The sequence below is a fragment of the Morchella importuna genome (assembly GCF_003444635.1).
Source record: "Morchella importuna strain M04M26 chromosome Unknown Morimp01GS001, whole genome shotgun sequence".
NCBI classification, from domain to species: domain Eukaryota; kingdom Fungi; phylum Ascomycota; class Pezizomycetes; order Pezizales; family Morchellaceae; genus Morchella; species Morchella importuna.
In genome coordinates, this window is record NW_025763398.1 from 406,450 (window position 1) to 418,548 (window position 12,099).

Here is a 12,099-nt window from a genome sequence, read left to right on the forward strand (position 1 = left end):
GTCAGCATTCTATTGAGCCCTACCTTCTAGATTTCTCGCCACACTGAACACTACTGCCATCCTGCCTCCGAGTCCGGCCCATAAATGATCATCATCTGAATATATGTACATATCCTTGGTAAATCACCAGGGTAGTCTCAAAACTGACCTACCACATGTGATGACGGTCTGGACCCAATTTTCATTCCCTCCTCCGCTTTCATGGCTATTGGATGAGAAATACAAACTCTGCTCTTCAAATTCTTTTTTCATTAAAACCTTACACCATTTTAATCGGTCACTTTTTATTTCGTTATTTTTTGGTATGATTGATACTCATGTCCTGAGTTTTTCTTTGTTTGTACTTGTGCTGTTGTACTTCTATGGGTTTTGGGCCTTTCCTTTTCATGTCTTCATGTTTGACAAGATTTATATCTTATGAGAAAGGCTACTTGTTTATCTACTACTAATCATCTTACGGTCTCTATTCATTTTTTTTTTCAAGGCCAGACCATATATATACCCATTCGTTTGTGTATTTGTTTCTATCTTTTCTTTTGTTCTCTGATTTTATGCATCACCCCCGACTTCCGAGAGTCTGTGAAGAACCATAATTAAATACAGATGATGTACGATTCAACGTAAGCACAGTTCCTCAAATATCTGATGATTCGAGAATCAATCGTTAACTCTAAACACACGCAGCCCTCCCTTAGCGACATCTTCAAACTACATATATATGTAGCTTCACCTAATTCGCCATAAGACTCACGTTTAGAGTGGTAACGACAAACGAATCCCTCACGGTCATCATTATAGTTATTGTCATGGGATGTACAAGAACGATATCTCGCTATAGATAGTTCAATTGCGCACCAATTTTGGCAACTCGACGATGCATTCAACTAGGCTAAAATTTTAGCGGGTGGGACGTAAAGCCTTGGTCATCAGGAAGGCTGAAAGTCTGATAGGGACAGTGAATTATGCGCGCCTGGTGTGCGTATTTGAGGAGAGGGAGCTTAGAGTAGAGAACTACGCGTAGCTGGCGAAAGAGAACTCTACTGGAAGAATATATACTCTACTCTCCACAAGGAGTGCCAACCCTAGATTTTTCCGTAAGGATTAAATATGAACGAGGCAGGTGGAAGTTCAGGCCATGGGTACTTGAACAGGTGCATATATGATATGCTGGTATAGACATACATGTATGCATGTAACGTGTTCCTTTTGATTGATCTACATGTAGGTCGGTCGCTTGTGGAGTTGGTAACATTCACAATTCACGATCGCGATGTTTTCCTATACCTATTATATGGGATTTTCTTTTTTGGGGGTATAGCTTAATTGGCTAGAAAGAAAACTAGAATTCATATCTTTTGGGCACGTTGTACCTACAGTACCTACTTGATACAGACCTTTGATTGCCTGTGTTTTAGCCCCCGCGAGGTAAGAGGCTGTTTCCCCCCATTTAAGTCCACGCGGCAACTCGCCAAAATTCAGTTGCCAAGGACGGACTAGTGCGCAGCATGGCGCGCAAGCTCGCCTAATTTCTAAATCCCAGGAGACCACTTCTCGGAACGTTCATGTGGGACATTACTAATGGAACGATTCAATAGTTCATGCACCTGTGCCTCAGTCGGGCGCTCTCGTGCCACTGGCTGGCGGTGCACACAGCATCTGATTACATACATGTGGTTGAAAGCCTCAGTCAAGACTCAAGTAGACAAATCTCCATTGAGGAGAGTATCTAGAGCACCACTCGAAGTATTCACAGTCCATACGGTCCGGAAAGGTTATGGAATGAAGAGTACATACATCGTCGATTATTCTTTTTTCCTCTTCCAAGGCGTTCTGCTCTAGACCAGAGTGTGTAGAGTATGTACCTACCCCAGCTACATACATGTAGAGTACGTAGAGTAGAGTAGCTACTCTATTCTACCTACATGTACCATGCTCACATATCAATCAATGAAAGCGCCCCTATCATGTACATATTATTTCTATTTTGACCATCACAGTTTTAAATTTTGCTAGCCCATCGATGAAGGTGGTCGCCGGCCATGTTGGTTCCAAAGATGAGATAAATGCCTGCCCAGCTTGATTTGCACCCTTTGGCTTACTGAGCCTCATATGTAATGTTTTCTGGCGCTGCTTCTTGTAGATAGATAGAGATATCTTTACGCCTCATTGTCCAATCGGTCTGAAGAAACCTTTCATATATTCGGGTATGGCTGTTCCCGACTGTATGTACCTACACTAACCTCGGTCTAGAACAGATGGGATGTAGAGTATAGTACCCACGCTTTGACTCAAATGTAAATGTGATATGTGCTCGGCGAAACTCTACACTCGCAGGAGATGGTGCGGGGGAATGGGAGGTGAGAGATTTAAAAGTGGCCCCTTTGGATCATCGTAATCATCATCACCATCATCACCATCCACTGTTCCAGTGCCTTGGGCGACATGACCCCTCGAAGTGTACCTTTCTGGGTTGTCAATTAGTGGTAACAGCGGGTGATGGCGGGAGGCCCAACGTTCTAGTTGTTCCTGTCAATTACCTACATGGATTATTATAAAAACAGATTAATATTTCTTATTCTTCAGCCCGCGGAGAAAAAAGCATCTTAGTCTTGGTCTACAGGGAAGTTGGCAACCGACATTCCCAACCCACCATATCATCCTGCAGGGTCGAGTGATGGGATTTTAATCTTTAACTTCTAATGCTAGCTAGTTTTGGTATGCGAGGGTGAGATGTTCAAACAGACTTTGCTGTATCTAGTTAGGTCCTCGGCCCGTACCGATTCTTTACCCTGAAGGAGCCAAGCAGAGGGGTAGGGGGTGTACGGGACTACTCGAAAGAATTTCGGAATACCGGGTACAGATACATGAACCAGGTGCTCACTGGTGATATATATATATAAGCTATGAATACCCACATACTATCTGCCTACCCGCTGTTAGTTCATCTCAGCTTTTGGGTACAATATTTCCCCCAGATCATTTCCCCCATATACATCAGCCATGTCAGGAGCAGCAGCAGCAGAAGAAGAAGATCAGTTTGAATCGGTTCAGGACGTGATCGAACTTGACCCTGCAGTGAGTTGAAGCCCTTTAGGTTTTATGCGCGATTTGTAGATCTAACCAACTGGTCTCTGGACAGTGTAATGATGATTCCGGTTCCGGATCTGAATATGGAACAGGATCGTGAGTGCACGAAACTTCTAATGACGGCTTATTGTACTATCTAACCTGCCTCTAGGAGCGAGTATTCCACAGATTCATTGACTTCCTCTATCTATGAGTATGACAATCCTCTACAACCGTAGCGAAAGATACAGTACTGTCGCGCGATTACAAGAGCTCAACTGTTCTTTGTTGAGACCTACGACAGAAACTTTATAGCTTACTAATTATTCGCAATTAGATATCGCTACGAAAACGGCCGCAGATATCACGCCTACAAGGAAGGCAAATATGTCTTCCCTAATGACGAAACCGAGCAAGAAAGGTATTTGATTTCGCTCTCTTTCTGGCCCTGCTGTACACATACTAACATGTGATGCTGGTATGTAGATTAGATATTCTACACCATATTTATGTGTTGCTATATAAGAACAAGCTTCACTTAGCGCCAGTAGAAGAACCTCAGAGAATCTTGGATATCGGTACTGGAACAGGTATCTGGGCAATTGATGTCGCCGAGTAAGTAGACCACCTTCTGGAGCTATTACAAGTTATTCGACTAACCCCAGGAATTGATAATAGGAAGTACCCAAACGCCGAAGTCATCGGGACAGATTTGAGTCCTATTCAGCCAAGTTGGTATGTTAGGTCTTCCCAGAAAGAAATCAACCAAATTTTGTTAATTAGATTAACAGGGTCCCTCCAAACGTTCAATTCCAAATCGATGATGCGGAGGCCGATTGGACATTTGCAAGGAATTCTTTCGACCTAATCCATATACGCCACCTGAACGGAGCAATTAAAGATTGGCCTAAGCTTATAAGAGAAGCTTACAGGTTCGCTTTCATCTCCATCATTTAGTGATAGCAGCTTGCTGATTGATATTCGTAGATGTACCAAGCCCGGCGGCTGGATCGAACTCGCAGAATACGAATTCTTCCTCCACAGTGACGATGACAGTCTTCCCAAGAGCAGCTCCATCTACAAGTACTACGATCTATGTAATCAGGCCGCCACCAAGCTAGGACGGGAATTCAAAATCGCCGCCAATCTCAAACCAATCCTTGTGGAGGCTGGATTCGAATCTGCCCACCACCAGGTCATGAAGGTTCCGTTCGGAACGTGGCCTGCGGACAAGTTGCAGAAAGAGATGGGCGCATTCTTATACATGACAGCTGATGAAGGCTTTACGGCCTTTGGTATGGCTCTGTTGACAAGAGTAATGGACATGGAGGTGGATGAAGTCAACGCATTGATTGCCCTGGCGAAAGTAGATGCGAAGAGCAGGAAGATTCATTCTTATTCTCGACAGTGAGCAATACCCTTCCCCCATGATGCGGTTTAATAAATTAACCTTTGACTAACCTTGATTAGGCATATCTACTACGCACAAAAGCCTATGTGCAGCGATGATGATGAAGACTGATACTAAGTAATTTGTATAGCTTTTCGAACGTATTACACCATATATATATGTGTGTGTCCACACGATTAAGAAGAGTAGTGGTTTTCTTTTTTTCCTTCTCCTTGAATCATCTGTGCTTGTCAATGTGTTCATTTCTTCGACATCGGGTGTAAAAAAAATGGCAATCGTGAAGATTTTCTTACTTGTAGTAATTCACGTAACGAACGGTTAACCAGGAAAGGAGGAGGGATAGCCCGATTTTATGAGTATATATATTGCACCTAATGTCAACATATATTATGGTGTTGGTTGATATGCCTTTTCAGTGGCCGTTTTTTTGTTAATGATGTCTCCTTTTATAAGCTAGTCCACAAATATTATTGCACATGCGCTTCTACTAAATATAAATGCTACTCTCATCTATATACTTTTAATCCGAAAGCAACACTGACATGTGGATGTTGGCAGCTCTCGGTATCTAATAATATGATAAGGATAGGGAACTAAATATTCTACTATATATACAGCGGAATCCCGATAGTTAGCTATAGTATATACATATATCATTTTAGACAATAACATGTCCGATTGTATAGTAGCATATTCGATATGGGCGTTCGATACTCGATAGTAGCACACATTAAGTGTCATTCTCTACGGCCATATATGTTACAGTTGAGACTCCATAAATTCAATACATTATAAACGATTATCTTATGTAGTATAATCGATATTCTGTAAGGTTGCATGCAATTAATGAATTAAACAAAAAAAAAAAACATAGTATAATCGATACAGCGCTAACAGAGTGAGTGATATTTCGTGCTTAAAGCGCGTGAGCTGATCAACCATATAATAATAGGCCTAGGATTAACCTTACGCGTACGTATCATGTACATATTATACGTATACGGAACACTTCTACAGAAAAATTAAAAAGAATTAAGAAAAATTAAAAACGAACAGCATTTATTTTCGCAACTGGAGGGCTAGCGCCGCTAGTTACGTGCCCTCCGGGATATTGATCATGGTAGTAACGAACTAACGGAAGTTCTCAGGGCGACTAAGTATCAATGAAAGGAAAGCATACTTTTTTTTTTAGAGGGCCCCCTCAAAATAAACAGTTGAGTATAGGCGTTGGGTGGATGAATATAATATCAGTCCAATTGAAGGCTAACGGGTAGGTGGGTTCCTTGTCTGTACTGTTCACCGCTAAAAGTCTTTGACACCCTATGGGTTTGCTGAACAGGGCAATCCGTTCAAACTTCGTATGGTACAGTGTCGGAAATGAGGGTAAAATTGCTACCGTGGGGCTACGGTATTGAGTCAAGAATACTCGTTTAAACCAGTTTCGTAAGTAGAATACCATATCGATACCGTATCAATACAGCATCACTAGCGTATTGGCTGGAATACGGTAGTGAATTTCTACCCCTTTCTGGTATTGTATTTCTCATGAGCAGATCAAAACATTGAAAACTCACTGAACCGGGCCCCCAGTTCGTGAACTGAGGAATTTCGCGATATATATCGGGCAGAATATATATATATGGCCACTAGTGCTCTGGCGACATGGTGAGGAATTGAACAAATGTCCAATTGACAGAGTCAAACTACATGTACCCAGCTCGTCCCATTAGCACTAGGCCACACAACACCACGGCACATGTAAGATTTATTTTTGGTAGCTTTGTTAGTTAGTATGGCTTGGCAATACTCTATGGGAAATGATCGATATGTTTGGCACGCTACATGTAGTTAACGTTTATAGGCACACCTAACCCACTACGTACTCTCTTGACCAATAATTTGGTCGGTGCGCACAAACGCGCATACATGATATAAAACTTAATTGAACCTGACTGCAGATTATTATGTATAAGTACATATATGTGCTTCCTGTACTCTTATGTAACGAAGATTACTTGTTCTTGGAGGTATACGTGTATGCGGAGCTAAGAAACATGGTGCATCTATCTTGGGTAATATAATTAGGTGCTTGGGTGATTCACCAAATACGTGTCATGTCTGCTCGTGTTTTGCAAGGCCGGCGAGGCCTTATGAAATTATCCGGGAAGATTGATCAAGCGTGATCCGGTTACTTCATGAATTATTAACCAATCAATCAATCAATTGTAATCCGGTACACCACCTTCCCCCTCATTGTTGCTTTTACCTGACCACGACAGTTACAGGTATGATGTATCCATGATGTATGTAGGTACTTCTGGATTACAATTACAGTATAGTATAGGTTCTAGAGGCAAGCGTACCGAAACGAAAGTATTTATGTAGCTAAAACACGAATGGGCTAGGGTTGTAGCATCCTTTTTTACAAAGTATTAAGGGTAAGTGTAAAGAAATTATGTTTTTAGCGGTCTGAACCCAAGGAAGTGCACAGCACCACTAATGAGTCCTCGTAAAGACCCAGCCCATTTACCGCCCTCTTTCTCGCTTTGGTGCCGGCGCCCTCCTCCTCTGTACTGGCCTAGGCTCAGAAGGCTCTGCATCATCCTCAGAATCCCGATTTTCATCTGCCTTTCTTTTCCCCGTAACCGTTGACCCCGTAACCGTTGACTCCGTAACCGGGGCCGCCGGAGCAGCTGGAATAGTCGGAGTTGTTGTTTTCTGCCCGCCTTCCAGCCCTAATGCTGCATCGAGCGCATCCACCCCACTTAGACCAGTGGCCCCCGCCGGGCCGGGGGTGCTGCGAAATTCAGCGCCCTCTTTTCCCAGGACAAATCCCACCTTCTCAACTTCGCCTGCAGTAACATCGCCCCCGAGTCTTTCCACGAGTGCCTTAACTCCTTCCACGTAGGTCCTGTATTCCTTTGCGTCATATTTGATCTTCTTACCCCAACCCTCGCGACCAGGAGAGTGCAAAATCCAGCGGTACGCTTCATCTGAGAACGGCGGTACGGTATCTGGAGCCATAATGGCTAGGATGTAGGAAGCTGTAGCGGGCCCGACTCCTTTGAGGGGATCAGTGAGCTCCTTTAACGAGGCGATGATATGCGCGGTAGTGGGCGGGGACGGTACGCCGAGGAGGTGATCGAATGCTGCAGTGGTTGCTGCGGTCACAGTGGAGGGATCGTTACTAGAGATGAGTTTTGGGAGGGCTTGACGACGTTTCCCACGTGCCCTATGGGTTCTTCTTAGCCTTTGTATCGAGAAGATGTAGGTGAGGAGCTGTGGGGGAACAAACATTTTACAACCAAGTAGCTTCTGGAGTTCCTCTTTCATCAAACAGGGTTTACTTCTGGCCTTGACAACCTCGGGAAGTGTGTTGAGTCTCCAAAGGTCGAGCTCCTCAGAGCTCAGTTCTGACGATTCGTCTGGTTTGGCCAGTTTTGGCGCAGAATTCGTCTCTGAGAGAGCGCTCATGGTAGCGGGATACCGAGAAAGCACTTGGGCGAATTCATAAAGAGTGATATGGCTCGGGACGGGGGTGGTCGCCATCGTTTCTGTAATATCTGCGTGTGTATGGAGGTTGGCAGCTTGCAATTGAGTGAGGTTGTAAGGAGCGCGTAGCATACGGACATTTTCGAGGAGACGCGTTAATGACGTAGGCTTGGCGCTGGTGCGCGGTGATTGATCGAGTGTATGTGCTAGTAAGTGTAAGGGGTGGAATACATGCCCGTGGTAATATATTATAATTCCGATAAGCTAGATGCTGGTTAATCGATAACGTACCTAGAACCTGGAGTCGAGCTCTGCTACGCTGGGCGATTGCATTGAAGGGTTCACCACTACATATGTCTTGTCACGCAGGGTTGGTTACATCTATTCAGAGCACTATAGATCTCCCCTGGAATTTGCTCATTACGAGATATACATGGATATATACGTATGCAAGCACATCCTAGTACTCTGATTGATACATCGGATTTAACAATCACCCCGGAAATGCCCATTTTCAAGTGTGAATATATATATGAACGCGGGTTGGGTTATTGGTTCAAACCTAACAAACCCAAACCCAATCAATCCACCTAAAAGCTTCCCTAGCTACTAGAGCATGATCTAAAGGGTATATTATATCTTTCAGAAGCTCCTTTAGCCAGTAGGAGGCTCCACATCAAATTGGCCGTTGAAACTTAACGTTTTGAGATACTAGATATAAAGATTAAGCGAATGCCCTTAAATCTTTTGTTCTGACAGCACCATTGCGAATTTTGGTCATTGGCCCTTGATATAGTCTTTCCCGTAAGCGATAGAACTTGCTCTATTGCCGAATAGACCGCCTTTTGAGATTCTGTCGAATAGAACGGCCGGGGGGGCTATTTGTTTGTTATATATAGACCCCCCCTCTCGGAGGTGGGGGTCTATTCAATAGATACACTTCTACTGCTTCACGATGCCCTATTTGTATTAGGGACTGATTAGATCTTTACAAATTTATAGAAATCAGATCTTTAGGAATCCTAGCAATCACCTTATGCTTACGGGAACCCGGTTTATTCGAAAACCATCCTCTAGCTCTACTGCTTACGGGAATGTGTCCATTCACACTTGTTTCCCATAAGTCAGGTTTTCTCAGACCCGAGTTCATATTAGACCCTTTGCGCTGGATGCATCCAGCTTCCTTGTCTCTTAGCGTTATATGGATTTTCGTTGATTTTCGAAGATAAGAAATAGAGCCAGATGTTGCTTGCCACCGATCAGCATTATCCACCTTTTGGTGAGAGAGGAAATTCAACCTCAAAGTAAATAATTTTCTTCTACCACCAACACCTTAGCTAAATCATTGAGAATTTGATAAAAGGTGTAGTTACATCTGAATTTTATCATGAAAGAATCCTCTTAAAAAAAGGTCATCATTTGGTCATTCTACAAAGAATAGAAGGAGTGGAAGTCTAATTAGGCGATTTACCAACTCTCTGGGAGTCAAATGCAAGGCTGGATCTATAATTCCTTGGCTAATTAATGCTAAGTCTGTCAAAAAAGACTCCGGATCCATTAGCGCAAAGGGTCTATTTACCATAGGGATAATTACTGCCGCTCACGGGGGATGGCGGACAGGGCAGAAAAGAGACAGCAAAGCCAATTTTTACCTGCACTTCGTCAATACCCAGTATCCACCAATACCCCGTGAACGACAATACTTTACTTACCGGATATCTAAGAGTGCTATTGCCTTCTGGGCAAAATCCACGTTTTGGCAAATGTGATCGACATTTATATATTACCATGTAATTATGAGTCACTTTATATGGCAGGACTCACCAACGTGACTACTAATGGCCTAAATAGTGCCTTTATTGGAATTGTCACGCACTATACCGGGTGCTTGGATTGAAAAAGGTGTTGTTATAATTATGTGCTTTATCACAATTACCACTCGATCGAAGTCTCAATTTTTGCGATTTCTCGAGCCAAACCCCCGCTATGTGCAGATTTTTTATTTGTGTGATTTAACCACCGGTATCCATTCAGTGATTGAAAAAAAAATGAAGAAAAAAGAAAAGAAAGAAAGAAAGAAATGGTTTTGGAAAAAGGCTTACGTATGCATGTGGATAACTGGGCGTGATGAAAAGAAGGAGGGGAAAAAAATGTTTACGTGCCCAATGACTTTACATTTAGTTCTACAGGCTATCGTTAAACACATTAATTATTTGATTCATATGATCATAGTGGTGGCAATATTACAACGCTTGAAGTCCACGACGTGGCCGACATGTACCTACATGTATGGCGCCGTTAGCCTAGGCACTAGCACCGTTGTGATAGCATCTTCCAATTCCTTAAAACGCAGAAGTTTACCTACCCCCTATCATATAATACTGCTAGTTAATGGGGTTACAATGTTGGTTATGAATTCATGAACGAAGCCGTAAACTTGACAAGCTTTTTTTTCCAAATTGGAAAGCCAACCCGCAATTTCTTGCAAGCAACTACATGTACTCTTCGATCCTAGGCGAAGTACCCGAGCATCTATCGGCTGCTTATCCTTATTTTTTGGCATTTCCGAACTGAACTGGGCGTGCATTGAACGAGAATCGTGCATGATTTGATGGTATGCAGACCCAGTCCAGTCCGGAAACACCAACAAATACTAGTATTTCACTGACGTTTTTTAACTGGGCCATTATTGCATACACCCAAAATCATGAGCTTGGCGTATTTTTGTATGGCATGCAATATCAGTCGCGTCCACAAACGTCAGAGAAATACGAGTAATGAGTATGGCACATACATGTAGTTTACTGGGGCAGGCAATAAGAGCTTGAAAATGCAAGCTGCAAGCAGGGGTTCAATTTGGTGTAGCGTTTCGCCAGCCGCGAATCAGAGGTCGTTACCATCAAAAGTCATTTTCAGGTTCTTCTTACCTGCCCGGAGTACATATGTACATGTATCTACAAATCAAATCAGTAATCAATCCCAATTCTCTCTGGAATCACTAACCCGCATTTCAATCTTCGGTTAAGTCTTTTTGGGATGCGCGCGCGGGACCGCTGCCGGTTCCATATGAGCCCGTCAATGAGAGCATTTCGTTGCCTGGAACGTCGCAGAAAAACTTGATCATGAGCAGTTGCGCATTATGATGGCGGTAAATCGGGGAAGATTGGGTATCATCACTTATGTAGTTGGAATTAAAATCAAGAAAAAAATATGACTGAGCGCGAACGAGATCCCTTAAACTGTTGGAATTTTCACTGCTTTTCAGCACTGGCGATCGCCCCAAGCAGGAAACCAGGACCCCCGGAAGAGGTTGATACAGGTCACAACGCTTCACGGCTAGATCTAGAGAGGTGCTAGTGATACCCAGAGCAGCATTAGCAACAAATGAAATCTTGATGTAGTAATACTACTGCCCACTATGGCTAACCACCCGTACCTTGAACACAGAGGGGATGGGGTGGGTAAGCCTTTTGACTTGGTTTGGTGGGTAACCTTGTGCCTGTGGTAAGTAATTATATGCTTAATACCAGTACAAGTACCGGGTTGAAGTTGTAGGAGCTCAAGCGACGGCATTAACGTCTACGGAAGGGGGAGGAAAAAAAAAGAGAGAACAAATAGCAATATATAAGACATGCAATACATAAGACATGCAGCACATAAGAAAACAATATATTCTACCTATACGTGTGAAGAATTAAACAAATGCATTAATTGGCTGCAAGATCGCGCGGCTTGGAAACGAAGCTCTAAATGTTGTGATAGGTCATTGACTGAATGCCACCAAGAACACTTTGGGGTCTCCTATCCGTTGCTCACTGAGGATTAATTTATGACATGTGCCTTAATACGAACGATTAGAAGGTTAAGGGAGGGGGGGAAACACTTGGGTTTTATGATCAAGAATCTAGCTAGTTAGGTTGGAATATTGAGAAATCGCTCATTATATTGATCAGCCAGCGTCTCATAGATCGAAACGTATGCAGAAGATAAAGAGGCCTTGAACTACCTGAATATGGGCGAAAACTACATGTCTTGTTCTATTTGTTTAGTATGCGGTATGGTGGTGAAGTTCGTAATACATAGGTTTTTGAGGCTCTTTGCTACATGTACCCCGATCGATCCGTGTGGGA

The 12,099-nt window shown here is 43.1% G+C and overlaps 2 protein-coding genes across 2 annotated transcripts; one reads left to right on the forward strand and one right to left on the reverse strand.

Moving 5' to 3' along the window:
- Positions 1-3,000: 3,000 nt before the first annotated feature.
- On the forward strand, positions 3,001-4,588 carry LAJ45_00085 (uncharacterized protein; the record flags this gene model as incomplete). Its single annotated transcript, XM_046109687.1, has 9 exons — positions 3,001-3,075; positions 3,140-3,183; positions 3,239-3,280; positions 3,404-3,487; positions 3,553-3,681; positions 3,745-3,801; positions 3,858-3,998; positions 4,054-4,473; positions 4,537-4,588. The coding sequence occupies 9 exons, from the start codon at positions 3,001-3,003 to the stop codon at positions 4,586-4,588; spliced, it is 1,044 nt and encodes a 347-aa protein (XP_045976380.1).
- A 2,415-nt stretch (positions 4,589-7,003) lies between these two features.
- LAJ45_00086 (uncharacterized protein) lies at positions 7,004-8,026 on the reverse strand (the record flags this gene model as incomplete). Its single annotated transcript, XM_046109688.1, has 2 exons — positions 7,004-7,709; positions 7,773-8,026. The coding sequence occupies 2 exons, from the start codon at positions 8,024-8,026 to the stop codon at positions 7,004-7,006; spliced, it is 960 nt and encodes a 319-aa protein (XP_045976381.1).
- Between the last annotated feature and the right edge of the window lie 4,073 nt (positions 8,027-12,099).